Here is a 27,783-nt window from a genome sequence, read left to right as displayed (position 1 = left end):
GAGCCAACCTGTATAAAACACAGCCTTTATTGATTTCAAGGAACATCTACCTTGAGTCTCTGGCAGCAGAGTCTGAGAGGCTGGCACTAGGTTGAGCACGTTTGTGGCAAGAAGACGGCAGAAAAGCTGTCTGAGCCTGGGAGGAGCAGAACTGGGCGAAAGGGGGCTTCCCCTGAGGACAGTGGGGACCAGGAGGACACCCGAGTATCTCGAGCAGCAGGTGGCGTCACAGAGCCATCTCCTCCTCCGCTTCACAAGCTCACCCTCAGGCCTTTGGACCTCCCACTGCTTAGAGACTACTTCCTTTCCAGCCCAGAACCTGGGTGCTTCTCCCAAGGGAATGAAATTCCCTTTGATCCGGTGCGTCCAAACCAGGGCAAACATCTCACCTGCAAACACCTGCCGCTTTCTCGTCTAGGAAGCCCTTCTCACCTCTCTCAAACATTTTGTACTCAGGGTAGTCTCTCCGGATCACTCCCTCCTGGGTTAGGCGGAAGCTCTGCTGGGAGCCTCCTGGGGGTCCCCTCGCACTCAGTCGTTGATTTGTTTGTTTCAACGTCTGTCTCCCCCAAGGGCTGGCGCTAGTTCTGGGGTGTGACTTATATTATACCTGGGTAGACAGCACAGTGCCCAGTGCTCAAAAAATCTGCCAAAAATGAAACGGGATAGATTAGCGAATTCAAAGTGGGGGCACCCAGCACCTGTAGGACCCCTCCCCCCGTGCAGTACTGCCCATCTGTCCCCACTGGCAGCTCCAGCGTCGCTCCCCAGCCTGTGGTCAGATGGGGGTCATGCTGGGTGCAGACGCGTGTCTCTTGTCGTCGCCAGAGTCGGAGCCCAGCTCCCCAGCCTCCACCAGCTTGTGGTGGCAGCGGCAGGTGGAGGCCCGGCTGGTGGAGGATGGGAGGCTGTGGCCCTTCGGGGGCTTGTTCCTGGCTATGCCTCGCAGGACCCTGTGGAAGATGAGGTAGCAGATCTCGCAGATGGTGAGCACGATGCAGACGGCAGAGGCACCCACCATGAAGTAGGTGAAGACCTTCTTCTCGGTGGGCCGCGCGATGTAGCAGTCCACGACGTTGGGGCAGGGCGCCACGTTGGCACACTGCACCAGGCGTGGCATGCCAAAGCCATGCCAGAGCGTGTGCAGCACGTAGAGGAAGAGGAATTCGATGAGGAGCTTGAAGATGAGGCTGAACAAGTAGGTCCACCACAGGCCGCCGTGCTTCTTGCCCGCGTTGGCGTACAGCTTGGCGCACTGGTCCCCGTGCTTCTGGCGGTGCCGGCGCTCGCGCTCCTCCCGGTAGGCCACGTGCAAGATGACCAGCAGCGAGGGGCACGTGACGAAGATGAGCTGCAGGGCCCAGAGGCGGATGTTGGAAATGGGGAAGAAGTTGTCGTAGCAGACGTTGGTGCAGCCGGGCTGCTTGGTGTTGCAGTCGAAGTCCTTCTGCTCGTCCCCCCACACGCGCTCCGCGGCCACGACGTACACCAGCACGCGGAAGACGAACACCACCGACAGCCAGATGCGCCCAAATGCCGTGGAGTACTTGTTCACGCCGCTCAGGAGGGCCTGCAGCGTCTTCCAGTCCATGGTGCTTGGCGGGCGTGCCGGGGGCCGTGCCCACCTGACGGCATGCAAGGGAAAAGTCCATGTTTAATGTATGGGTGACATTTAAAATTTTTTTATTATTTTAATTTTTTATTTTGTTACATATATATGTTATTTTGTTATATATATGTGTATATGTATACACACACACACATATATATGTGTATATATATACATATATATACACATATATATGTATATATTTATGTATTTTTTCATTTTTATTTTTGAGAGACTGCAAGCAGGGGAGGGATAGAGAGAGGGGGACAGAGGATCCGAAGCGGGCTCTGTCTTGACAGGCTGACAGCAGTGAGCCTGATGGGGGGGTGTGAACCCAGGAATCGCGAGATCACCACCTGAGCTGAAGTCGGATGCTCAACCGACTGAGCCACCCAGGTGCTCCGCATAGGTAACATTTGATGTGAGCATTTACCGTGTATCAGGCACTGTTCTGGGGTCTTTATGTGGATAGATGCGTTTGATCAGCCAATGACCCTTTGAGATCAGGACTATTATTCCTCCCAGGCTACGGGCAGGATACAGGCCTAGAGAGAGGCTAAGTAACCTGCCAAAAGTCACAGAGCTTGTATGCATGAAGGAAGGGAATGTGCATTTGCTGATAATAACAATGACCATTTATTGAGCATTTACTATGGGTCAGCCCAGGAGCTAAAAGCTGTGCAACACTATCTCCTTTAGTCCTTATAATGACCCCATGAGGTAGATACTATTATGCTTCTCATTTACAGGTGAAGATAACCGTTGCAAAGCACTTAACACATAGTAAGTGCTCAATAAATGCTGGCCACTCATTGTGAAATCTAGAGAGGCCAAATCACTCATTTAGAACTGCAGTTGGATTCCAGGCCAGGCTGTCAGTGCGGGGGTGTGGGGGGGCAGGCTGTGCTCTCCACCACCTCCTACCCCTCCTCTGCTGTATGCCTGTCCCAGACCAGGTTCTTGCAACTTACTTCACTGATTCCTTGCTACCGTCTTGTGAGGGTGGGGTCATGAGCCTGTAGGGGCCAAGGGCAGGCCGCCCCAAGATAGGCCACTTTGGCATGCAGATGATTTTGAGTTAAAAGCAATCAAAGCTCATCAGATTCAGGAAAAGCTCTTTATCTCTCCTTCAACTGCCTAGAAGTATTCAGATAGAGGACCTGCTCCAGGAAGAGAGCCATCACCGGAGATAACTACATTGTTATACGAACTAAGGAGGGTAGACAGAGAGGAGCCTAGCAAGGCCTGTTTGATCAAAGTCCTCTACATCCCATTGTTTCTGAGTGGCCCAGCAAACCTTTGTTTACCAAATATTTACTCATTTTCATCCTTGGTGAATTGTATTTCTTCCCTTTGAAGTCCCAGACCCCTATTCCCTTCTCTTTACTTCAGGAGGGCATATATACCTCCTTTTACCTGTCTTTGGAATTTCCACATCCATGTGGATTCCCCATTCACATGAAATTAAATTAGATTTTCTCTTGTTTATCTGTCTCTAGTTTCATTCTTAGTCCAGCTAGCAGGACCGTAGTCCAGGTAGAAGGGCAGAGGATCTTCTTGCTCCCTGGCAAGCCCATTCTGCAGAGGGGAAACGGAGGTTCAGAGAGGAGAAATAACCTCCTCAAGGTCTCCCAGACAGTAGGTGGTGATGTTGGGAGAACAACTCAGGTTGGGGGTGAGTGGGGGATGGTAGGTGGTTTGGCTCCTGGCACACCAGATCCAGGGAAAATCTAGAGACAATCCCTCTCCCTGTGCCAGAGCCTGGGGGAGCCCCAACCACCCCAGCCATGCTGGATGCCCGGGCTCCGTGGTGGGGAGACATACTTTGTTCAGGCCCCAGAACCACCCATCTTCCTCCCAGTCCTGGGATGACTCAGAGGGTGTGGATGGGTGGGTCTGCCTGAGTACATCTAGTGTCTGCCTGCTGCCACGGGTGTGGGAACATGTGTCTCCATGTGCATGTGTGGGCCTGTGTGCACATGTGGGCGCTCCTGGAGCACACGATGCCCCTCTGAGCATGCATGATGCCTGTGGGTCCAAATCTTGCAGGGCCCCTCTCTCACCCCTCTACTGCTACCACCTTGCTCCAAACCACCATCACTCTTGCTGGTATTATTGCCAGGGCCTCCTCACTGGTCTTTCGGCATCTGTTCCTGGGCCCCTAGAATCTACTAACTTGGACCGTGTCACTCCCTTGTTTAAAACTTTCTACTAGCTTCACATTACGCTTAGGATGAAACCCCAGATTTTACATTCTTGCCCTCCTCTCCTACATTCTCACCCTGCCTCTCTCTGCTCCAGCCACATGGGGAGAGTTGGGGACTCTGCAATTGTTCCTGCTGCCAGGAATGCTCTTTCTCCAGAACCTTGCATGGCTGGGTCCTTCTCAGCGCTGAGGACTCCCCAGATTACCCTGGGTCTGGGAGCCCTGCCCTCCCAGTCACTCTGCTCCTGTCTCCTTTGTTTTCCTCCTCGAATTTAATCACCATTTGAAATTAAAGTATTTGTTATTTTTTGGTTCTTATTTATCGTCTGTCTCCCCCGCTAGAATATCAGTGCTGTTTTGCTTACTGAGTTATATTTAGTGCCTAGTGTTTGGCACACAGTAGGTACTCAGTAAGTGCTGGGTGATAAAGAAATGCATGCTGACTTCTCAGAGAGGCAGCTTGGAGGGAAGTGCTGTGAGGTGGGGGCAGGTAGGTAGCCTGCAGAACAATCTGGACAAGGTAGCTTGGGGGAAGGACTTCCCGGCTCTGGCCAGAGGGAGAAGGCACATTTGCTTCTCAACACCTCAGCTCTTCTGATGCCTCTTCTCCGGGAATCTCCAACAGCATGGTGTGACTGCAGAAGACCCCATCCCTGCAGACCCTCTTCTCCCCCACGTGCTCCTCTGAGACCTGGCCTTATGGGGACAAGCAGAGAAATGTGCACTGGGCATGGAGTCACATCTGGATTCCAGCCTCAGCTCTGCCCCTTCCTAGCCAGGTGACTTCCAAGAATCCCTTAATAGTTTGACCTCCGTTCCTTATCTCTAAAGGGAAAGAATTCCTACTTTCTTGAGCTGTTGTAAGAATCTTAAGATCACTCCCTCCCCAGCCTGCCACTCACCTGGTGGGAGCTCAAAAAGACTGAAGTGGTGGTTGGAGACCAGTCTGCCAGCCTTCCCGAGGAGAGGGGCCCTGTCACCCGACACCCACCTGGGTGCAGCCCCCTTCTGGGTCCCCACCTTCCACCTTCCGGTCCTGTCTGTCCAGTCCCGCCCAACACACCCCAGGGACTCCACTCATCTGCAAAGAATTTCCCTCCAAGCTCAGAACTGGGACAGGTGGAGCCAGTTCTGATTACCCCAGCCGGCCACCAACACTCCCCCCCACCCTCACCCCCCAGCCATCCTCTTTTTCCCAGCCCAGGACCAAACTTTGCCCAACTGTCGCCACACTCTATAATGCCACTGCAGTCTCCCCCCACTCCCCTCACCCACTTTCCTTTCATCCGGGGCAGCTTGGGAGCTTGCGGACGTGGGAGGGGGGTGTCTCAGAACCTTCCAAGCCCCCTAGAGCCCCCACCTCGCCCAGAATCGAGGGGCGAGAGGGCACTGGGGGTGTTGGGGGAGACCCTTCCACCACCTCCCTTCCTTCGCCCCCCCCCCCCCTCAGCCGTCCCCGCCGCTGGGGGTCGCCCGGGAGCGCTCGAGTCCCGCCACCCCACCCGCACACTCACCGGGAGCCCGCGTCCGGGAGCCCCGCGCGGCGGCGGAGGGGCGGGAGCCGGGCTCTGCAGTGGAGGCCAGGCGCGCGGCGGCGGCGGGCTCAGCCAGGGGGGGCGGCGCGGGGGAGGGAGGGCCGGGGAGGAGCCTGGGAGCCGGCTCGGCCGCAAGGGGTCCGCGTCTAGTCCCGCTGCCACCCGCTGCCGGGGCGGCCTTCCGAGGGGCTCGTCGCTGCTCCGAGCCTCGGTTTCTTCGTGTGGGAAATGGGGGCATCGGTGGCCATGGGCAGGGCTGTTGCAAAGGCTCCAATGAGATCAGGGGCGGGAGGCACTCTAAACTGTTAAGTGCCGTGACCCGGGAAAGCCTGCAATCATGACTCGCCCACACGCGTTGCCACGGCGACTGTGCCCGCGCCCTGCGGGTCTCTGTTCCTGCCCGGCGCCCGGCCGGGACCCTGCTTGGGAGCACTCTGGGGGGTCTGCCCTCTTGGCACGATGAGCCTCCACGGCGGTGCCTGGCTCAGGCTCTGTGGCCTCCAAGGTGGGGAGCAGACTCTGCGTCGACATTGGAAAGGACACAGCGAGTCCTGTGCCTGGAAAGGAGATGGGGGGATCCTTTGTCCAGGGGTGAGGGCAGAGGTGGTCGCCTGGAGTTAGGACAAGGGGCGGATTCTGTGCGAGGGGGTCGGATGTTGGGGCGAGAGCGCCCTTGCCCTAGAGACTGCGGAAGGAGGCGGGCCTGCAGCTGGGCTGGGCTCTGGGGACAAAGAGGCTTTGTCTTATTTATTAGTGTGCTGTGACAAGGAGCCTTCCCAGCCTTGTTGGAGAAACCCCAGCGTTTCTGGCCTCCCTGGGAGCCCTGGGGTCTTAGTCACCTTGGGGCTGAGCCCTCGCTGTCTCCATAGAGATGGAGACATAGAGATGGTGTGGTTAACACAAGGGTGACTGTACATGGGATTTCCCCAGGACTGTACGGGTTTGCCACCTGTGGTCCAGTGTAATTCGCATCCTCCCCTTACTCTCAAGAGTGCCCCCAAACCTGGGAAGATCCATTACACGGTCACCCTACCGACTACTCATTTTGATAGAGACTAACCCTGCATTGCGTGTTCAGAGACAACTTTGCGCCAGACATGGCTGGCAGGCTTTATTTCATCCTCACAGTGGGGAGGAAGGTGTGACCCTTCCCACTGAGGTACAGAGAGGTTAGGTGACTTACCCAGGGTCATACAGATGCTAAGCAGCAGAGCCAGCTCTGGAGGTCTCAGCCTTGTGGTTTCTGGATGGGGCAAAGCCACAGGGCAGAGGCTGTCTTTTACTCACTGGGTCATGGCCCCTGAACATCACTGTTGAGACCCCATGCCGGGTGGTCTCGGTGCTTCTGTGTATGTGCCAGTGTTGGGGGATGTGTGAACATGAGAGCGTCCTGTGAGGGTCCACGACTCTGCCATCTGCTCCCTGCGGCCTGTTGCTCTCCAGCATCTCAGAGCAAACCTGCTCCTCACTTCCTTCCCTCCTAGTCGCTCTTCAACCCATTTGAACAACGTTTCCATCCCCATGCTGTGTCACAAAGGCAGCCCTGTCAAGGTCACCGCGGATTTCCATGATGCTAAATCCAACAGTCGTGTCTCCATCCCCACCTTCCTGGACCTACAGAAGCACCTGACACAGCGGGTGACCACTGCCTCCTTCTCAGAACGCTTTCTTCCCTGGGTTTCCTTGACACCACACTCCCAGTTTTCTTGCACCTTGGAGGCCACATGCTGGTGGGCATGTCCCAGGCTCTAGCCTCTTCTCTCCCGGGTGAACTCATCCAGTCTGGGGGCTTTCAATACTATCCAGCACTGAGGAGTCCCCACACTTGTGGTGCTACTCCTGACTTCTCCCCGGACCCCAGATTATGTGAACAGGGCTGCCCACATGACCACCAGGTTTCCAGTTACTTGTTTCTCCTTCCTGAGATCAGCTATGCATCTTTGACTATATAGATACTCTCCTTTTGACATTTACCCAATGTGGGTATGCTATGCACATGGTTCTGTGCATAGAACAGCTAAATAGTATGTGTACTATCATGTATTTAATCAGTCACATACTGATGAAACGTAAGGCTGCTTCCAATCATATATTTCCTACTTTCTATTATAAACACCATTGCAATAAATATGCTTGGGCAAACATCATTTAACACATTTTAAAATTAGGTCCATAGGATACATTCCTAGAAGTGGAATTTTTGGGGTAAAGTTGTATGCTCATTTTTAAATTTTTATACATAATGCCAAATCCTCTCCATAGATGTATCAGTTTACGCTGCCACCAGACGTGAGTGCTTGCGTCCCTGTGTTCTTGCTAATGTAGAGCATTATCAAACTGTATGATCTTTGCCAGTGGTATCTCATTATACTTCTATTTTGCATTTCTCTTATTATGATTGAGGATGAGCATCATTTGATATACTTAACATCCATTTTGTTTGTTTTTCTGTGAACTGTCCTTTGCCTTTGCCCATTTTTCTTTTTTTTTTTTTTAATGTTTATTTATTTTGAGAGAGAGAGGGCGGAGGGGGGCGGGGAGAGAATCCCAAGCTGGCTGACACTGTCAGCGCACAGCCCAATGTGGGGCTTGATCTCATGAACTGGGAGATCATGACCTGAGCCAAAATCAAGAGTCAGATGGTTAGCCAACTGAACCACCCAGGTGCTCCTGCCTTTGCCCTTTTTCTAGTGGATGGTTGCCTTTTAAATTATTGATTTCTTAGGGGCTCTTTATATATTAAAGCAATAAGCCCTCTGTCTATGATACAAATAAAAAAGATACCATCCCTGGTTACACACTTGTATTTTTGACTTTGAATATGGAATTTTTACCATACAGAATTAAAATACTTTTTATGCAGTCACATGTATCCATCTTATCTTTTTGGTTTCTGGGTTTGGTCATAATTAGAAATGCCTTCCCTACTCTGGGAACTGAAAAAGTTTTCCTCCCATGGTTTCTCCTAGCTAAGGTAATGCTTTCATCATGTAAATCAGATGCCACTCACCTATGAAAACCTCGCAGTGACTTACCATTACTTTTATACTAACACCCACTCTCCTGACATTGGACTACAAAGCACCAAACGACCTGGTCCTGCTTTGTCTCCTATCCCACATCTCCTTGGTCACTCTTCTCCAGTCACCCCGGCTTTCATTCTGCTCCACAAACACACCACAGTCAGTCCAGCCTCCTGGCCTTTGCATGGACGCCTGGCCCTCTGCCCGGACTGCTTTTCACTCATCACCTTCTGAAAGAGGTATTCCCTGGGCACCCCATCTGAAGTCACCTCATCCACTTCCTCGGCAGTGTCGCTTCAGAACGTTCCCTGACGTTCTAAGAGGGCAGTGGGCTTGCCCGTAGCACTCCTGCTGCTTCTCCAGAGTGCAGACACTCAGTTGTTGTTTGCAAAGTAAATGCTGGGTGCACATAAAGTTATGTGTGGGGACTGTCTGGTAAGTGCCGTTGGGTAGCTGTGTGTTAAGCGGGGGTGTGTGGGGAATATGGGTGGTGTGGTTGTGAACGGGTATGATTGCAGAGGTGGCTGGGAGGCTTTTGTGAGGTAGTGTGCATGCGTGGTTGTCTGTGAGGTGGTGGCGTGTGGCAGGGTCTTTGTGTGTGGTCAGGTTATTCTGCTCTGGTGACCAGGTGATTTTACTGCCGAGCTCCTTATCATTCGGACCTTGCCAGATGCTGCCCCCTCCCTCCTGACATCAGGCAGTGTCTCCAACAACCGGCCTCTGCTTTTTCTGGAGGGATCTGGACAAGTCCCCATTCCAGAAAGAGGCTGTGAGGCCCTGTCGTCCCACTTCCAAGTCCTGCTCCCTGAGCAGGGGAATGTGTGGGAGGCCATGTAGGCCAGCCCCCTGCCTCAGGGCAAGACGGTGTTGTAGCAGGGCTTGGAAGCTGCCCCAGCCACCCACACTCCCTTCAGGGTCTACACCTGTTCTCTGGGGGTGGCGGGCCCTAAGCCTGGCACCGTACTTCTGGCCCAGGCCTTGGCAGGGGCTGGTTTTGTTCCAGGCCTCCCCCAGTGTCTGAAACTCTGCCCAGGCCTCAGGTAGGGGCTTCCCTCTCTGGCTGAGGGTTTCCTTGCATTTGTGTATGTGCGGCAGGGGCTCTTTCTTCCCTCGAGCAGAGTGGGGCAGGCAGAACCAGCTGGGAAGCAGCTCAGGTGGAAGAATGGGGGCTTTCCAGCCGTGCTGCAGCATGCCTGGGGCTGTGGGTAGGAAGGAAGAGATGTCCCGGGATCCAGGCTAGAATACTGCTTTCCTTCCAAGACACTGGGACTTACTTGGAACTTCTGCCCACGCAGCTTTTATCGTCAAATAGAGGTAACGCCTGGCTTTTCTGAGTTGCCGGCAAGCTTCAAGATTCCACATGTGTCCTGAATCCCACCCCTTCTCACCCGCCCCGGACCTCCCTCCTTTCTTTCTCCTCCATCTTCTCCCTTCTGCTCTTTACTGGATCTTTCCCTTTACAATAAATGTGCTGGTAGTCCTTTGTCTTAAACAACAAACACACCTCCCTCACTCCCTTCTTCCAGCATCTGCCTCGTTTCTTTCCATTCCTCTGTAGTAAAACTCCTCAAAAGAGTCGTCCTGATGCATCATCTCCATTTGTTCCCTCCGTCGCCTCTTGAAGTCACTCTAACCAGTCCCTGGTTCATCACATTCCACCTGAACCCTCTTGCCTGGCTTCCCACAGCTAAGGCTCTGCATTCCCGGCAGGAATTTGGTCCCTAGGATGTCACACTCTCCTGACTTTTTTTCCTTTCTGGTTTTTTTCTTTCTCTGTCTTCTTTGCTGGGTCCTCCAGATCTCCTTGACGTTGAAGTATTGAGGTGCCCTGGGGCTCAGTCCTAGGCTCCTTCTCTCCTCTGGCCCCGCTCCTTCTCCTGGCGGTGCCATTCAGTCTCAGGGCTTAAAATATCAGAATTAGGCTGACAACTCCTAGATACTTATTTATCTCCAGCCAGACCAGCCCCCTGAACTCTGGGCTCATGTGCGTGGCCGCCCGTCCACCTCTCCTATCAGTGTCTAGTAAGTATCGCAGACTCACCTTGTCCCCGATCTAACTCCTTCCTTTAGTAGGATTGTCAGATTTAGGGACAAAGCAAACAAGTAAATGCCCCCCCCCCCCCCGCTTAAGTAAAACCATACCCCGAATCACGTGCTCAGTTAAAATTGAATTTTAGATTGTACACGTGACTTCCTTATACTAAACGACACTTATCTATTCTTTTTTTGAAATTAAAATTTAGCTGGCTGTCCTGTGTTTTACCCGGCAACCTGCTCCTTACATCCCTCTCCATCCTTCTTACTTACTCTTCCAGTAAATGGCAATGTTACTCATCTACTTGTTAAGGCCCCAAACTTAAGAGTCATTGTTGATTCCTTTTATTCATACCCCACGTTCAGTGCCACAGAATCATTTTGGTGCTACTCTCAAAATATTTTCAAAGCCTGGTTGCTTCTCACAGATTCTGTTAAGGTTATCCTGGTAACATCAAACCCACGGCTTGTTTCTTTCCTGGATTATTGCAGTAGCCTCATAACGGATCGCCCTGCTTTGTCCTTGCCCCCATTCATCCATTGCTGACGCAGCCACCAAGGGGATTGTGCCCCCTCTTTTCCCTAAAGCGCTGCTCAGGCTTCCTGCTCACTCAGAGTGACAGCCAGGGGCATCAGGATGGCCTGTGTGAGGTGGTCCTTCTCAGGCCTCACCTGAGGACTCTGGCCTTGTTTTCCACGGCCCTCAGCTCTCTTGCTGCCAGGCCTGTTGACTTCTTTGCTGTGCATGGGTCTGCATAGGGTCTTTCCAGCCTCAGGGCCTGCGTGCTTGCTTTTCTCTGTGCAGGGTGCTGCCTTGCCTTCCCTGGCCTCCCCATCTAGAACTGACCTTTCCCTCCCCACACTCTCTCTCCTGCTTAAATTTTCTCCTTAGCAACTATGATCACGTCACATATTTTATATTTTGCATATTCTTCTTGTTAATTGTCTCTCCCATCACTAGAAACTGTGAGGACAGCTATTTTTTTTTTTTTTTTTTTTGGTCTGTTGTGTCCACTGGTGTATCCTCAGTGCCTAAAATGGTGCTTGGCACTTTGTAGACAAAGTACTTGCCAAACGAGTAAATACATGCACACAATAAACCCCCATCCCAGGCCAGCACAGAGCAGGTGTTTGATCAGTTCCCTTCTTCAATTTTTTTTAAAAGTAGGCTTCACACCCAGTGCAGAGCCCAATGCAGGGCCTGAAATCACAACTCCAAGATCATGACCTGAGCTGAGATCAAGAGTCAGATGTCCAACCGACTGAGCCACCCAGGCGCCCCTCACCAGTTTCCTTTTAGCTTAGCGTCCCAGCTACCTATCCTCTAGAAGTCCCTCCCTGGCCACCTGCCTCCTCCAGGAAGCCCTCACTGATTAAGCCTCATCTCTTTCCCCTCCTTCCTGCTACTAGGCTCAAACACCTGGTACTTAAGGGGCAGGTGGGCTGTCTGTCTGTCTGAGTTTGTCTGTCTTCACCCAGCCTCTGCTCTCCTTCTGGATGAGGAAGGAGTCTTTGCTTGGGCTGTCCTTTGAGCTGCAAAGGTGTGGGCTGATGAAGCCAGCCTGGGGTGAGATGTGTGCCAGATGCCTGAAATCAGCCTGCCACCTGCAGTGTGGGAGCTTCTGGAGCCTTGATTCTGGGTTGAGGAGGTGATGGGCCCTGGGCCTCAGGAAGTAGAGCCTAGACTGGGACTGGGCTGCAGGGCTGTGGTTCCTGAACTTGCTGTTTCTACGAACTGGGGAGGTCCTGACATAGGCACCTGAGTAGATGGTTTGCCTTGGCCAAGCTGGGAAGCACAAGAAAGAAAGCAGGTTGGGAGAAGCAGAAAAAAAAAAAAAAAAAAAAAAAAAAAAAAAAGATAGGCTCATCGTATCTGGAGCTGGCTAAATGACATGTGTGTTTGATGATATTCCAGTGCAGTCATCTTGACAAGGCCATGAGAGTGTTCAGACATGACTTGTAAACCCCCCATTTTTATGATTCAGGTGAGCATCAGACAGTGTCACTCCAACCCTGAGCCTCACTTCATGCCCAACACAGCCCATCCCAGATCCTCAGGGGTGGGGTGTGGCTCAGCACTGGTTGTTCACACAACCAAATTTTCCTCTGCATCCAAATCCGTGGAACACACGTGTGTGGATGTGCAAGAGGCATCTGGATGCATGGGACAGGGACAGGAAAGAGAAGAACAAGGGGAGCCCTCATGCACTGCTGGTGCCAGTGTGAAAATGGTGCAGCTGCTGTGGAAGACAGATCAGCAGTGCCTCCAAAAGAATGCAGGATGACCATATGACCCAGCAAGTCCACACCTAGGTAAAGGCCAAGAAGAGCTGAAAAGAGGGACTCAGATTCAGATATGGGTGGTCATAGCAGCACCATTCACAATAGCCAAGACAAATGCTGGGAACAACCCAAATGTCCATCAAAAGGAAGAACGGACAAACAAAAAGGTGGTATGTCCATACAGTAGAGTATTATTCAGCCATACGAAGGAGTCATGTCTGATACATGCTTCAGTATGGATGAATCTTGAGGACAATATGCCAACTGAAATAAGCCAGACACAAAAGGACAAATATTGTATGATCTCTGGATGTCTAGAATAGGTAAATCCATAGACAGTAGTCGTTAGAGGCTACCAAGGGCTGGGTGGAGGAGTGAGTGGGGGTTATTATTTAGTGAGTACAGAGTTTTTGTTAGGGAGAATTAAAGTTTATTTATTTATTTAGAGCACACATATACATGTAAGCAGGGGAGGGGGAGAGAGAGAGAGAGAGAGAGAGAGAGAGAGAGAGAGAGAGAGAATCCCAAGCAGGCTCCATGCTGTTGGCACAGAGTCTGACACAGGGCTCAGTCTCACAAATGGTAAGATCATGATCTGAGCTGAAATCAAGAGTCAGACGCTTAACTACCTAAGCCATCCAGGTGCCCCTGTTAGGGGTAATTAGAAAGTTCTGGAAATAGTGGTGATGGTTGTATGTTATTAATGAAATTAACTCTACTGAATTGTGTGGTTAAAAATGGTTAGAATGGAAGTTTCACGTATATCTTATCACAATAGAAATATTAAGAAAAATGAGGACTATGAGGGAAAAATAGGAGATGAGGAAATAATCTGTAAGCAGATACAGATTTGGAGTCAGCAGTGTCCAGATGGTGATGAAGGACATGATAAAGGGGGAGCTCACTCAGGGAGGGAGTGGAGCCTGAGGGGAGCAAACAGCTTGGGAAGAGCCCCGAGGACCACCCCAATGGGGGATGTTGAAGGAGATTGAGGGGGTGTGACTGGAGCATCAGGAAAACTGAAGAAGCCTGAGTGTATTAGTCAGTGCTCTTGCTTGCAAATGACAGAAATCTGACTTGAATTAGTTTGGGCACTTGATTGCTTTGTAGAAACACGAGGAGGGGAGGGATGTATTGGAGCCCCAGAAGCACTCAGTAGAGCCACGTCTGGCTGTGTCTAGAGCCTCTCCAGCTGGCCTCACCTCTGCTCCTCTCTGACTGTTGGCTTCTCTCCATGTGTTGATGGGCTTTTGCACATGGTTTTGCTCGTGGTCATGGGCTCTGAGCTCACACTTTCCCAAGTTTCCCTTAGGAAAGACTCAAATAATCTGGGGAAGAACACCGAGCGGTCCCACCTGGAACACACATCCACCCTGAAGTCGAGAGGCCCGGTGGCACGCCTGGCAGTCGCCTTTAGCTCCCCCTTGGAGAAGGGCCGGGTGGACAGAACGTACAAGGTGTCTGTGATACGGGAAGAGGTACAATGAGGGAGGGCTGTTTACCCTGTTAAATGGCTCCTGGCTCAAGGAATGGTAGTGCTCACTGGACTTGGTGACAAAGGAATCTTAGGTGCCCTTGGCAAGGGCAGGGTGGTTTGAGTGGGGTGATGGAGCAGAGACTGATCATAGCTGGTGGGAGGGAGTGGGAGATGAGGAAGTCAGGATGGTGAGTGTAGACCTGTTTTAGGATGCACAGTTGCAAAAGCCAAGAGAGAGATAAGGAGATGCTTGTGGGAGACGTGGGGTCAAGGAAGGGTTTTGTTTTGATTTTTGGATGGGAGAGGTGTGAGCCTGCTTAAGTGCCAGGAGAGCCAGGAGAGAGCTAGAGGCTGAAGAAACAGGAAGGCAGGAGGGGGTGGGAGAGAGGAGTCCTCGGCATAGGGTGTGGGGGTGGGGGTTTTAAAGCGCTAACGGGAGTGGGCTCACCCCTTTTACTGTGCTGGGCGAAAGGAGGGAGGGCGAGTGGTCTGGTGGCAGTCAACAGGAGAGCATTCTTGGATAGCTTTTGCTTTCTCTGAGACGTGGGATAAAGATACGATAGAACTGGCTAGAGGGTTCGAGGGGAGTGGAGAAGGCTGAGAAGGCCAAACGCCACCATGAATGACAGCAGACAGACCAAAGCAGGGAAGAACGAGGGCTGTCAGGTGGGGCTGGAGAACACGGATTTGCAGTGACCTCACTCTGGTTGGCTGTTGCGTTCACTGGAGCAGAGCCCAGCACAGGGTGCAACCATGGGAAAGCACTGTTGGACTGATCTGGGCCTGGAGTCCTGCTAGATAGGAGGGACAGAGGGACGATGGGGATATTGGTAGGACAGCAGTTCATTGCAGTCATCATCTCATTATTACCCTTTTACTGTATCAGCAAATACTTCTTACCCTTTTACTGTATGCCAGGCATGATGCAGGGCCTGAGGATACACTGACAAACCAGATGGGTACTGTTCTGGCTCTTAGAGAAACTGCAGTCAGGAGGGGAGGACAGGCACCAGTCGAAGAGCTCTCATGTGAGGGTGGTGCGAGAGACTCTGGATCCCAATCCTAGGCTAGATTCAGAAGGAAGTGAATGTAGGAGGGGCTAGCAGATTGGGAGGTCGTGGGGTCAGGTCTGGAGGTGCCTCTCAGGTCCCCTGTCGATCTGTTGAATAAACATGGGCAGATGTTGAGGGAGGAGCTAAGCGAGAGGGCGGTGGGGAGGCTGTGGTAAGAGACCGGGGGTGACCTGCACCTGTCTCCCCACTTCTTCCTTCCCTCCTGTTACAGTAGCCGATGTGCCCCATCTGGGCTCTGCATCCCATTCCCTCTGGCTCTAGGGGGACCTTGACCTCCTTTCTTGTGTACTGGATTCATTTCATCATTATTTAAATATTCCCAAGTCTCTTAAACCGTAACAAAAGGAAAAAATTGACTGCTCCCATCCTTTTGCGACGAACACCCTTTCATTTTCTTTTCTTCTCCCAGCCACCATTTTCCAACCAGTTGTTCATGGTTGCTATCTCCATTTACTTGGCCCTCACTGTCCCCTCACTTCACTGGGACCTGGTTTCCTCACCCCATTCGCTACAGATGGGTACCAGGTGGGTACCCCATTCTCTACAGATGGGCTCCTGCCATGGGTACCAGTGACCATCTATGTTAATTGAATGAACACTTCTCAGTCTTTATCTAATTTGACCCAAGGCAATGTTTGGCCCTGATGATCATTTCTTTTTCTCGATAGACTCCTCTTCTAGAAGTTCTACAAACTTCTTTAGAACAATCATCTCTTGGCTTCTGTGACATCACCTTCCTCCTCTGTGACATCATACTTCCTTGGCTTCTATGATATCAATTTACCCTGCAGTCCCCTTTGCTGGCTTTCCCCCCTTCTCTTTGGCCTCTAAACCTCCATCCTAGGACATCTTCTCGTTTCTCCCCCCGCAGGCTCTGTACAATATTAGCCACCCTCACAGCTTGAGTTACCACCTACCATAAAGCCCAGATATATGATAACTCCAAGTAAAAAGCAACCCCCTAGGGTCTCCTGGGTGGCTCAGTTGGTTAAACCTTTGACTCTTGGTTTCAGCTCAGGTTATGATCTCACGGTTCATGGGATCGAGCCCCGCATCGGGCTCTGTGCTGACAAGGCAGAGCCTGCTTGGGATTCTGTCTCCCTCTCTCTCTGCCCCTTCTCTGCTTGCGCACGCTCTCTCTCTCTCTCTCTCTCAAAATAAACATTAAAAAAACAAAAGCAACCCTCTATATTCCCAGTGAGGGGACCCTCTAAAAAGTTGGGGGCTTATATGGACACATAAACTTTTTAGTGTGACCAAAATAATAATTTACTTAACTTAGTTTGCTACCTATATATTTTTTTCTTTCCAAGTTTTCATTTAAATCCTAGTTAGCTAACATACAGTGTGAATCTAGTTTCAGGTATAGATTTTAGTGATTTAACACTTTCATATAATACCTGGTGCTCATCACAAGTGCATTTCTTAATTTTTTTGTTTTACATTTTTATTTTATTTTTGATAGAGAGAGACAGAGCACAAGTGGGGGAGGGGCAGAGAGAGACGGAGACACAGAATCCAAAGCAGGCTCCAGGCTCCGAGCTGTCAGCACAGAGCCCCACGTGGGGCTTGAACTCACAAACCGCAAGATCATGACCTGAGCCGAGGTCAGACGCTCAACCGACTGAGCCACCCAGGCACCCCACAAGTGCATTTCTTTTTTTTTTTAATTTTTATTTATTTTTGGGACAGAGAGAGACAGAGCATGAACGGGGGAGGGGCAGAGAGAGAGGGAGACACAGAATCGGAAACAGGCTCCAGGCTCCGAGCCATCAGCCCAGAGCCTGACGCGGGGCTCGAACTCACGGACCGTGAGATCGTGACCTGGCTGAAGTCGGACGCTTAACCGACTGCGCCACCCAGGCGCCCCGCACAAGTGCATTTCTTAATCCCCATCACTTATTTCTCCTATTTCTGGACCCCACTCCTCTCTGGTAACCATCAGTTTGTTCTCTATAGTTAAGAGTCTGTTTTTTGATTTGTCTCTCTTTTCCTGCCCCCCTACCACTATGTTCATTTGTTTTGTTTCTTAAGTTCCACATATGAGTGAAATCATATATATGGTATTTGTCTTTCTCTGACTTATTTCACTTAGCATAATATTCTCTAGAGTTTGCAACCTGTTTTTAAAATCACATTATAGGGGCGGCTGGGTGGCTCAGTTGGTTAAGCGTCCGACTTCGGCTCAGGTCATAATCTCGCGGTCCGTGAGTTCGAGCCCCACATTGGGCCCTGTGCTGACAGCTCGGAGCCTGTAGCCTGTTTCAGATTCTGTGTCTCCCTCTCTCTGCCCCTCCCCCGTTCATGCTCTGTCTCTCTCTGTTTCAAAAATCAATAAACGTTAAAAAAAAAATTAAAAAATCACATTATATAGAACAATGTAGGGGCGCCTGGGTGGCTCAGTCGGTTGAGTGTCCAACTTCGTCTCAGGTCATGATCTCGCGGCTCATGAGTTCGAGCCCCGCGTCGGGCTCTGTGCTGACAGCTCGGAGCCTGGAGCCTGCTTCGGAGTCTGTGTCTCCCTCTCTCTCTGCCCCTGACCCACTTGCATTCTGTCTCTGTCTCTCTCAAAAATAAATAAACATTAAAAAAAATTTAAAAAAAAAGAACAATGTAGTAAACCTGTTATTTTTTTCTCCCCTGAATAGTTTATGAAGCAATTTTCTTTAAACTTTGAACATTTTTCTGTAACATCTGGGTTAATAGTCATTAGAGTTTTGTTTGTTATCATTAACCTTTTACAAAACACACAAACTTTATTTTTGTCCAAGTTATTTGTGAAATAGTGCTTTTTAAGTCTGTGAATGATACTGAGAACTTTATTCTCTCCACAAAACCCGGTTGTGTAATATTAGGTTGTATGACTTAAAAAAAAATCATCTGGTAGGTGTGTATATGTCATCTCCTTAACACAACCACTTTTTTTTATTGTTCTTAATGTGGTTTTGTTTTGTTTTTTTTAAGGGCTTGCCTAGGAAGAAAATATTTGCAATTGGAAGGTCATACCACTGGGAGTAATGCTGGAATCTGTGTGAAATGTCTTTGCCTCCATTTTTTCTGATTCTACCCATGACCTCTGTGGATATCCAAGACTTCATTGATTGGGGTTATTTCAGGCTAATGAGTTTCCCCCAAAGAGCATTCTGTTTTTCAAAATGCAGTAATTGAGAGCATGCCCCATAATGTGAGAGACTTGGTAAGGACTTGGATATAAAACAAATCCTTCCTACCTGGGGGATAATTTTGGAACAAAATCTTTTTTTTAATGTTTATTTATTTATTTTTGAGAGAGAGAGAGAGAGAGAGAGAGAGAGAGAGAGAGAGAGAGAATTTCAAGCAGGCTCTGCCCTGTCAGCACAGAGCCTGATGTGGGGCTTGATCTCATGAACCATGAGATCATGACCTGAGCCGAAGTCGGATGCTCAACTGACTGAGCCACCCAGATGCCCCAAGAATGGCTAATTTTCATTTTTATGGCCATTATGGAAGCCACTCGGAGGGTTTTAAGCAAGGGGTGACTTGACTGATCTCGGTTGAAATATCTCTCAGGCTGTCACGTGCAGAAGGAACAGCAGGGGAGTAAGAGAGGAGGGGCCAGCTGCTGCAGGTATCCAGATGTTCAGTGAGGTGGCTTGGCCTGGGATGGAAGCACTTGGAGACGGTCTGAAGGGAATGGACTTTGAACTTAGAATTATATGAATGTGACTTGCTAATGGTGTGGATATAATTGTGAAGAAAGAGGCATGTAGGTTTTTGAACTCAGCAGCTGGGTGAGTGGGGATCTCCTCTTCCAAGGTGGGAAGACTGGGAGAGAACATAAATCTGTTCTGTTAGTAGGATCAGGAGTTCTGTTTTGGATGACTGAAAGGAAGTGTTGGATATATGAGTCCAACACTCATGGGAGTGGTTAGGTGGGAACATATAAATGTGGGAGCCATTGGTTTATAGATGGTTTTTATAGATGGTACTGGACAAGATCACAGAGGGGAAAAGAGGGTAGAGAACTGGGCCCTAAGGCACCCTGCATTTAGAGACCAGCAAGAGGAAGAAGAAGCATCGGTGGAGATCAAGGAGGGCCCCTCAATGTGGTGGGAGGAAAGCCAGGACAGGGTGCTTCCTGGCAGCCAAAGGAAGATGGTGTTTGAGGAGGGAGCTCTCAGTGGCCGTATGTTGCTGGGGGAGTAAGATGAGATCGAAGAACCAACCACTGGATTTGGCAGCTTGTTGGACATTGGTAAACTTGGGAAGAACAGTCCTGACTAGAATGAGTAAATGTGATGAGGAGGTGGAGACAGCAAGTATAGACCACCTTTAGAGAGTTTTGTTTTTTGCAAAGGGGGTGGTAGCTGGAGAAGGATGTGATGTCAAGAGGGAATGACAGAAAGAGAGAGGACAACGTTATAGCATTTTTACAGAATTGTGAGGCAATAGCTGTGGAGCACAGTCCAGAGGGGTGAGAGGTGAGGGGTCCAGTGTCCAAGAGGAGGGGGTATCAGGAGCAGGGGCGCTCATCCGTGTCACAGGGGAGAAGGCAGAGTGAAGGGGCGCATAATGCTTGCCTGTCAGCTGAGGAGGTTTAGGCAAAAGGGGGCAAGAGAAGAAGGTATGATATAGTCATCTTGGAGACTAGGGTTAAAGTTTTAGGAAAATGTAGACTTGCCTGAGGTGCCGAGTGCCCACCGGAGCTTTGTACTCAGAAGTTTCCACTGAAACCAGTCAGTGCAGTTGTGTTATTCTCCAGGTGCTCTGGAATGGGTGCCACATGGAGAGCTGGTTTTAACTGGGGCTTGTCTTGCCTGGTGAGTGACTATAGCAGCAGGCAATGGCAAGGGAGAGCAGGACACATCTATGAGGGGCCCACAGAGTCTAAGCTGGGAAAAGAGGGGAGGGAGGACATAAAGGGGCTGATGATGGATGGTGAAACAGTAGATGTGGTAGAGGGAGCGCTGGAGCGGGAAGCAGAGTGGGTGAGCTAGGAGATGATGCAGCTCTTGTTAAGACAAGACATATGTGGGTGACTAAAGATGGAGGGGAACAAGGAAGTCAAAGCATGGCGAGGTAGGTGTTTAGATGTGGTCACCAGAAATGGTAATACGCATAGCCTTAGAGAGAGAGAAGCTGATCCAGGGGCTAAGCTGGTCCAGGAACAAGAGGAGATAACCAAGATATCTTATTTGTCTCCCCAACTCAATGTGTCTGCAACTGAAGTTATCACTATGTCCCTCAAACCTGCCTCTCCCCTGGGGAAATGGCACCACCACCCTGAGAAGAAACCTGGGCGTCACTACGGTTCCTCTCTCCCTGATCCGCACACCCACTCAAATCACCCAACTGATCTGATTCTATCTCGTAAATCTTTCTTAAATCCAGCAACTTCTTTACATCCCCAATGCACACACCCTTGTTGAGGCCATTGTTGTTTGTCACTTGGACTATTGCATCAGCTTCCAAATAAGTAGCCCTGCCTTGGCCCTTCTGCACATTAGCCAGAGACACTGCACATGAGATCATCTCACCTCTGTGCTGAGTCTCTCCAGTGACTTTTCATTGTCCTGAGGATGAAGTCCAAAATCCTTAACAGGGCTTTACCATGAAACCTCTGCATGATGTAGCCCTTGCCTACTTGGGCCTGACTCTTACTGCCAGCCCCCTCACTGGGCTCCAGCCCTTCTGGGTTACTTCCTGTCCTGGTCACCCTGTCCTTGCTCTTCCCTCCATGCCTTTCTCCTGTTGTCCCTTCACCTGGCATCCCCTCCTTGCTCTGCTTGGCAAAATCCTCTTCTTTCTCTAGGTGTGAGCTTCAGAAGTCTCAGGGAAGCCTTTCCTGAATCCCTGGATGTTGGATCCCCTTCCCTCTCCCCCCTCCCCCCTCCCCTCAGCACCCTGTGCACTCCAGGATGCTAAGAGCTGTTCTCTTCATGGGATATAACCTCCATGAGATTAGGGACTGTGTCTGATCCTTGGCACCTAGCGTGGGGCTTGTCACGTAAAAGTGAACAATAAATATTTGTTGGCTTGAATCAAGTGGGAGATTCTAGAGGTGGAGTAGTACTGGGTGAAGACAAAGTCTGGGGTGTGGTCCTGTGAGTGGGTAGCTAAATGGAACAGAGGAGGAGGTCATGAGAGACACCGAGGGCATGGAATGAAAAGGACAGAGTGACGCCCAGATGTTTCCGGCAGCCCTGGGCCATGAGAGAATACCCAAAAGACCCTGACTTGTGTCCTCAAGTCTTCAATGAGGTGGCAGCAATGGGGGTGGGGCAGAAGGCGGAAGAGACAGATGGCAGGGGCCTGAGCTGAGCGAAGGGAGTTCAAGAAGGGGGAGATGGGAAGGTCTGAGAGTGGTAGTGAGGGCTGTGGGGGGGCCTTGAGGGTGTGGGCAGGACTGAGAAACAAAGTTCCATGGCTAGCGGCTCAGATGGTGTTCCACCACTCTCTGGGTCACTGGCTCAGGACTTGGGATCTCCGAGAACAGCACCTATGAACAGGGCTGCCACAGGAGTAGTCAGGTCCCAGGATGCACTCACCATATGCTGGCAGAAACTGGAATGGGGAATCTGGAATCTCAGAGGGATATGGCTATGGCTGGTGGAGGCTGGTCTGAGAAGCATGGGGTCACCTGGTTCTGAACTGGTTGAGAGCATCAGCCTGCTTTCTGGGATCGGGTGGCCACAGCTCTGGTCTGGATTGGAGGTAGAGCCACCCTTATTTCCTGGAGGCAGGAGTTCAGTGGATGGTTTTGGTGCCCTGCCCATGTCCCCTTTGCTGGGGGGCAACCATTCCCCAGCTGCTGTGAATATAGGGCACTCGTGGCTTCTAGCTGTCCCTGGAGAATTGACCTTGATTGAATAGGAACCGCCTACCCCTTCCTGTCAGCCCTACTGCCCATGGGGTTGCCTGAAGCCAATGACTGACTGGTATGGGAGTTCCAAAGCTTGATGCCCTTTCTCGCTGGGACAACTCAGAGATGGGATTTATGATCCAAAGGCCCCTCACCCCACAGGGATCCGGCCAAGGCCGTTTCCTTGAGCCCATACCCAGCTCAGTTTGCTCCCCTCCCTAGCCTGCTTCTCTTGCTCCTTCCACCACATGCAAACAAATTCTTGCTGTTGGTTCTGTTTCCAGGGACCCTGACCTAAGAAGTGACTCCTGATCTTGTCCCGTAATTGGGCGTGGGGCACAGAGGCTCTCTATGGACCACTATAGACACAGCCCAGCTAGGTGGGCCCTCTCCAGGCCAGTTTCCTTAACTATAAATGAAATCTTTAGGCTAGATTTAGTTAAAACAGCAACAATAATGGAATCTATAAGCAAATGAGAGGACACTTATCTGTGCTTCCTGGGCTAGGTGTGGTGAAGGATTCAGATAAACAAGACAGGTCTCTTCCGCCAGGCAGCTCATAGCCCATTTACTCATTTACCAAACATTTATTAAAGGTAGCTGGGGACCTGGGTGAGTCAGCGTCCTGCCCGTGAAGGGCTCACAGACTGATGGGCAAAGGCAAAGGCACAGGCTAGGTTTAAGGTTTTGAACCGTGGGGTTCAAGGAAGCATCCCAGGGGAGATTGGAAGGGTATTCCAGGCAGAAGGAACACATATGCGAAGGCATGAGGCATGACACAGCATGATGTGTCTGGTTGGGGACCCATAAGCCCTTTGGCATTATTGGTGGGAACAAGGGGGGAGGAAGCAGGGGTGACACTGGGGAGGCCAGCAGGGGTCAGGTTGAGGGCAATGGAGGGTTGTGGTAGTAGTGGAAGAATTTTTAAAGCAGGAAGAATGCCAGAGTCAGGTTCATATATAGAAGGACTACTCTGTCCCCATGGTGGAAGGGTGGTGGGAAAGGAAGGACAGATTCAGGAGACATTTAGGGTTGGAGTTAGCAGGATGAACTGCACTGGCACTGGCTTGTGGGGTGTGAGAGGCTGGGAGACGGGGAGGGCATGAGGGTGTCAGGCCAGCTCCTGGCTGGGACAACTGGGTGGCTGGGGTGCCATTCATGGTCAGGGAGTCGGTGATGTGTGAGGACGGTAGGTGTGGTCAGCATGGGAGCTGCTGACTGGAGGAGGCCTGTGGGCCTCCCGGAGGGTTGTTCCCCTGGGCTGTTGGTGGGGGCTCTGGCTCTGAGGCAGGTCCATACTGGAGCTGTGATTTGGGGAGGGGTCAAGGTCTGAGTGGTGGGGATGGGGGTGGGAGGATGAGGAAATGTGTGTCTGGTGAAGAGAGGGGGATTTCCTCAGACTGGAGGCTCCGGGAGGGACCCTGTAGCTCTGATGTTCTCAATAGGTCCGTGGCCTGTGGGGATATCTCTACAGACTCCCCATCCTGGGCTCACTCTCAGCACCTTCCCCTCCCTCCCAGCCTTCCCCAGACTCTCTCTCTGAGCAGTGTGATGGGCAGGGTGAGGGAGGCTGGAATGGGGGAGGGGCCGAGGCCTCCTGAACCATGCACATTCACTGCAGGGGCTCCCACTGAGAACTGACCTGTGCTGGGCCCAGGGTCTCCTGGGATCCCACTCCTCCTGCCTTGGCCAGCTGGTTGCAGACCAAGGCTGGTTGCAGAGCCCAGAGACCCCTGGAGCCACCTCTTGGCATTCCTACCACGTCCTGGGGGCACACTCTGTGTGTGTATGTGTGGCATATGTTGTGTGGTGCGTGTGAGTGTGTGTGGTGTGGTGGTGTGTGTGTGCGTGATGCATCGATGACCTTGGATCTGAGGTTCTGGGGTGCAGGCACCCACTGAGTGGTTGTGGCTCCTCTCTGAGGTCCATGGTGAACCCCCCTGACACTTCTACCCGGCACTCCCCACCTGGTGTACAAAATACTGGGAAAGTCACATTTATTAAGGTTTTGACATACCCCATTGCCATATACAAAATCCCCACCAGCCATCAACCTCCCTCCCCCGGGGCTCAGGACCTAGAGACCAAGCTGCTCTCCAGCACTGGCCCATGGGGGTGCTTCCTGAGCCCCACAACCATCTTCCTCACCTCCCCTGCTGCAGAAAAGAGGCCACTGCCCTGCGGTGGCCTTAGGGAACAGACCATGGACCCGGTGGTCCCAGCCACCAACCTCACAGGTTATGGAAACCCACCTGCATCCAACGTGGCCGACCCGGCCTTCATTAGGACAGACTTCCCATCTTGGGGGTGCTCTCTCTGGGAGAGGACATATGGGGGGCACGTATCGGGCAGGTGATCCCGGCGCGGAGACCGCTGGCGCTTCGGGCTGAAGGTCTCCAGGCACCTCTTGCCCACCAGGTAGACGACCTCACTGAGGTTGAGCAGGATGCAGATCACAGCTGTGGCCACCATGAAGTAGGTGAAGACCTTCTTCTCCGTGGGTCGGGAGATGTAGCAGTCCACAGTGTGGGGGCAAGGGGACTCGGAGCAGGCCACCACCCGGGGCATGTCGTAGTCCTGGTAGAGGCGGTGGAAGACGTAGAGGAAGGCAGAGTCGACGGCAGCCTTGAAAACGAGACTCAGCAAGTACGTCCACCAGAGCCCGCCCCGCTTCTTGCTGGGGTTGTCGTACAGGGACGGGGCGTTGGGGCCGTGCTTCAGGCGGTGCTTCCGCTCCCGCTCCTGGCGGTAGGCGACGTGCATGACCACGAGCAGCGAGGGGCAGGTGACCAGGATGAGCTGCAGGGCCCAGAGGCGCACGTGGGACACGGGGAAGAACTCGTCGTAGCAGACGTTGGGGCAGCCTGGCTGCTTGGTGTTGCAGACGAAGTCCTTCTGCTCGTCGTCCCACACCTCCTCCGCGGCCACCACGTACACCAGCACGCGGAAGATGAACACCACCGACAGCCAGATGCGGCCTAGCGCCGTGGAGTACTTGTTGACCCCGCTCAGGAGGCCCTGCAGGGACGCCCAGTTCATGCCGACTGTGTCCTTGCTTCCTCACGTGGACGGTCTACACCGCAAGTGCCCACTCCGGAGTGGGGGCCACGAGGCCTGGGAGAGCCTGGAAATGGGTGCCCTTTATTGAAGGTGCGATTGGCAAAACCCTTTCAGAACCACCTTGTCATCACGTCCTCACCTGCAATGACTTGGTGGTGGGGGGGAGGGGGGGAGGGATGGCTGTTATCCCCATTTCCTGGGGTGGGGGGGGGGGGCCCCAGTGGGTAAACTAAGGCCTAGACAGCCACCTACCCGAGGCCTCCCCCTGCTGGAAATGGTGGAGCTGGTCTTGAACTCCCATCTTCCAGCTCCAAAATCAGGGGATGTTTTGTTCTACAGGGTAATGGATAAACGTGAAAGGTAATCATCTTCCATGGATGTGCCTGCCAACTTCTGTGACCCCAAGTTTCTGTGGATAGCATGACTTCTACAGAAACAGGAAGAAGGTGCAGGTTGGATGATTTGCCCTCCTGCCAGCTGCTGGGGCTCGACAGGGGCAGGGGATGAGGGGTGTGTATCATTATCCTCCAGCTTCTAATGAGCACCAACATGAGCCAGGCCCTGTGCTGGGTGTGTTCACATTGGCCTCTTTGAAGAACCCCTGAGTGATAACCATCCTCACTGAGAGGCCCAGGGCATCCCCAGCCCGGACATTTCCTCCCACACTAAATAGGCTCTTTGGAGCTGTGGCGGTTTGGCCCCATGCGCCTCCCCTTCCCTGCACCCATGCGAGCGCTGACTGTCCTGACCACAGTGGGTTCCTCTGGAATTCCAACCATTTCGGCTTTAGGGAGGGCCTGGGAAAGGGACAAAGGCAGGATTCTGGCTCGGTCCACCCCTGATCATGTACTTTTTCTCAGGGACACCTGTCTTCTCTGATTGTCAGCCAGGTCTCCCATTATTCCTGGTTGGGCCTCTGTCCGATGTGCTCTGTCCTCCACACCCCCTTATCTGGAGAGCCATCAGGTTCTCTCTCCTGCCCCAGCCCCCCCGCCCCATCCCTGACTCAGACCTCACCATCTTCAGAGCTTCTCACCCTGGGACATTTTCTGAATACCCTCCTCTATCTCTCATGGCAGAATGGATCACTGGTGTTCAAATAGTCTGTTTACCTGTCTCCTGCACCAGACTGTCAGCGTCTGGAGGGCAGCCTCTACGCCTGGATCATCTGTTCCCCCAGGACTCAGCACCAGGCTTGGCCCCGTGAGCACACAATAGATGTTTGCTGAACTGAGCAGAAACTCTCTCTTCCTGGTCCCTCCTTTTCTTTGTCTCTTCTCTGGTCCTCTGTCCTCCTTTTGGTCTGGCAGGATATCCCCTCCCCTCCTTGGGGCTTCCCTGGGGTTTCTCCAGGGATCCTCTGTCCTCTTTCTTCCTCCCAGGAGCCCAGCCTGCAGCCTGAGTTCACGAGGTCCCTCAGCCCACCTGGTCCCTGCTTCCCAGCCCCCTCTCCGGCCCGGTTGGGTCCTCACCTTTCTTGGGTCTAGCAGCCACTCTCTGGTCCCTGGGCTTGTCTGTGTGCCTGAGGGCCTCCCAGAGGCAGCTTTTGTTCCTCACTCCTCTTTGGGGTGGAGCTTTCTGAGCCAATGAGCCAAGGGAGAGTGAGCGGGTGGGCCGGCGGGCGGACTTCCCCGGGCACATATTCAGAGCAAACACCTGTGTGGCTCTTCTCCCCTGGCCCACGCCTTCTCTCCAGCCTGGATGGGCATGGCTGGGTCTGGCTCCCTGGGCTGGCAGGTATTTAGATGGAACTGTTGGAGGTGGGGAGGCAGTGCAGGAGCCCTGTATTCTCATGTGAGGGCCCAGGTCAGCCCCAACGCTAGCCCCTGTCTGTTGCTCCTAGCCCCTTCCAGTTGCCTTATTGCCCCTAGTCCCTCTGTCCCCAGGCCTCTCTCTTGCCCTTTTCGGAAGCACAGTTCTGGGGTCCTCAGCAGGTGGTATATGTGGAGAGGGGCAACCTTGATTCAGCCCAGGATCACGTTGCACCCAGGTGGAGACGTTTCTGGGGACTAGAGCTTGGGCTGCTGGTGAGCTGTGTGGGGGTGGGAGGGACGGATTCTGGTTTTTCAGACAAGGATACCGCTGCTCGGGTGGAGACAAGGAATGCAGGCCAGCAGCATGGAATGTCCCAGCTGGCATGGGGCCAGGCATAGCCTCCCTGTCTGTCTCCATAGACCTGGGTCCCTGGGGAAGGTCTGCAGGGAAGTCAGGGTCTTCCTGGGTGGGGGCTGCAGAGGGGCCTTGGGCCTGTGTCCTTTCTGACTGTCCCGGTGGCTGGGATAGTGAGGATTAATGTGCAGCCAGGGAGGGGCTCTTCTGCTTGATTTCCCACAAGCATTTATTGAGCACTTCCTAATACCAATGATTAACATTTATGTGGCCTTTTACAGCTGGCTTACCCCATCCACAGCCATGAGCTCATCCAGCACCCCCCAGCCCCTCCAGGCTCCACGTTATTAACCCACTTTAGAGAGGAGCTGAAGTCACTTTTCCAGAGTCCCGGTGGAACATGGGTTCGAATGCAAGTGTTCTGACTCAAAAGTTCACGAACTTTCCATTGCAACACACACGTCCCCACGTGCTAAGCCCCATTATGTTTGCAGACAGCCCTTGGGCTTAAATTTGCAACTGGGGATAAAGGC

General features: G+C 52.1%; 2 protein-coding genes across 4 annotated transcripts; both read right to left on the bottom strand.

Annotated features, from left to right (window-relative positions):
- Nucleotides 1-21: 21 nt before the first annotated feature.
- Nucleotides 22-24,350, bottom strand: GJB3 (gap junction protein beta 3). 3 transcript variants are annotated; one of them, XM_040468674.1, is made up of 2 exons: nucleotides 24,334-24,350; nucleotides 22-1,625 (listed from the first exon to the last, which is right to left on the bottom strand). In XM_040468674.1, the coding sequence occupies exon 2, from the start codon at nucleotides 1,589-1,591 to the stop codon at nucleotides 779-781; it is 813 nt and encodes a 270-aa protein (XP_040324608.1). In that variant the 5' UTR covers nucleotides 1,592-1,625; nucleotides 24,334-24,350; the 3' UTR covers nucleotides 22-778. The 3 variants fall into 3 exon arrangements, with proteins under 3 accessions (XP_040324608.1, XP_040324591.1, XP_040324598.1); XM_040468657.1 differs by lacking the exon at nucleotides 24,334-24,350 and adding an exon at nucleotides 5,330-5,432; XM_040468664.1 differs by lacking the exon at nucleotides 24,334-24,350 and adding an exon at nucleotides 4,718-4,840.
- Nucleotides 22,649-26,735, bottom strand: GJB4 (gap junction protein beta 4). The gene is made up of 2 exons (XM_040468689.1): nucleotides 26,614-26,735; nucleotides 22,649-25,205 (listed from the first exon to the last, which is right to left on the bottom strand). Exon 2 carries the CDS (start codon nucleotides 25,118-25,120, stop codon nucleotides 24,320-24,322), a length of 801 nt encoding a protein of 266 aa, XP_040324623.1. The 5' UTR covers nucleotides 25,121-25,205; nucleotides 26,614-26,735; the 3' UTR covers nucleotides 22,649-24,319.
- Nucleotides 26,736-27,783: the final 1,048 nt, after the last annotated feature.

Source organism: Herpailurus yagouaroundi, unplaced genomic scaffold (assembly GCF_014898765.1).
Source record: "Herpailurus yagouaroundi ecotype Mexico unplaced genomic scaffold, PumYag 77, whole genome shotgun sequence".
NCBI lineage: Eukaryota > Metazoa > Chordata > Mammalia > Carnivora > Felidae > Herpailurus > Herpailurus yagouaroundi.
This window is presented reverse-complemented; position numbering and strand designations above follow the sequence as displayed.

Excerpts from the sequence above, each read along its gene's own strand:
- GJB4 (XM_040468689.1), bottom strand. The coding sequence starts at position 25,120 with ATGAACTGGGCGTCCCTGCAGGGCCTCCTGAGCGGGGTCAACAAGTAC.
- GJB3 (XM_040468674.1), bottom strand. The coding sequence starts at position 1,591 with ATGGACTGGAAGACGCTGCAGGCCCTCCTGAGCGGCGTGAACAAGTAC.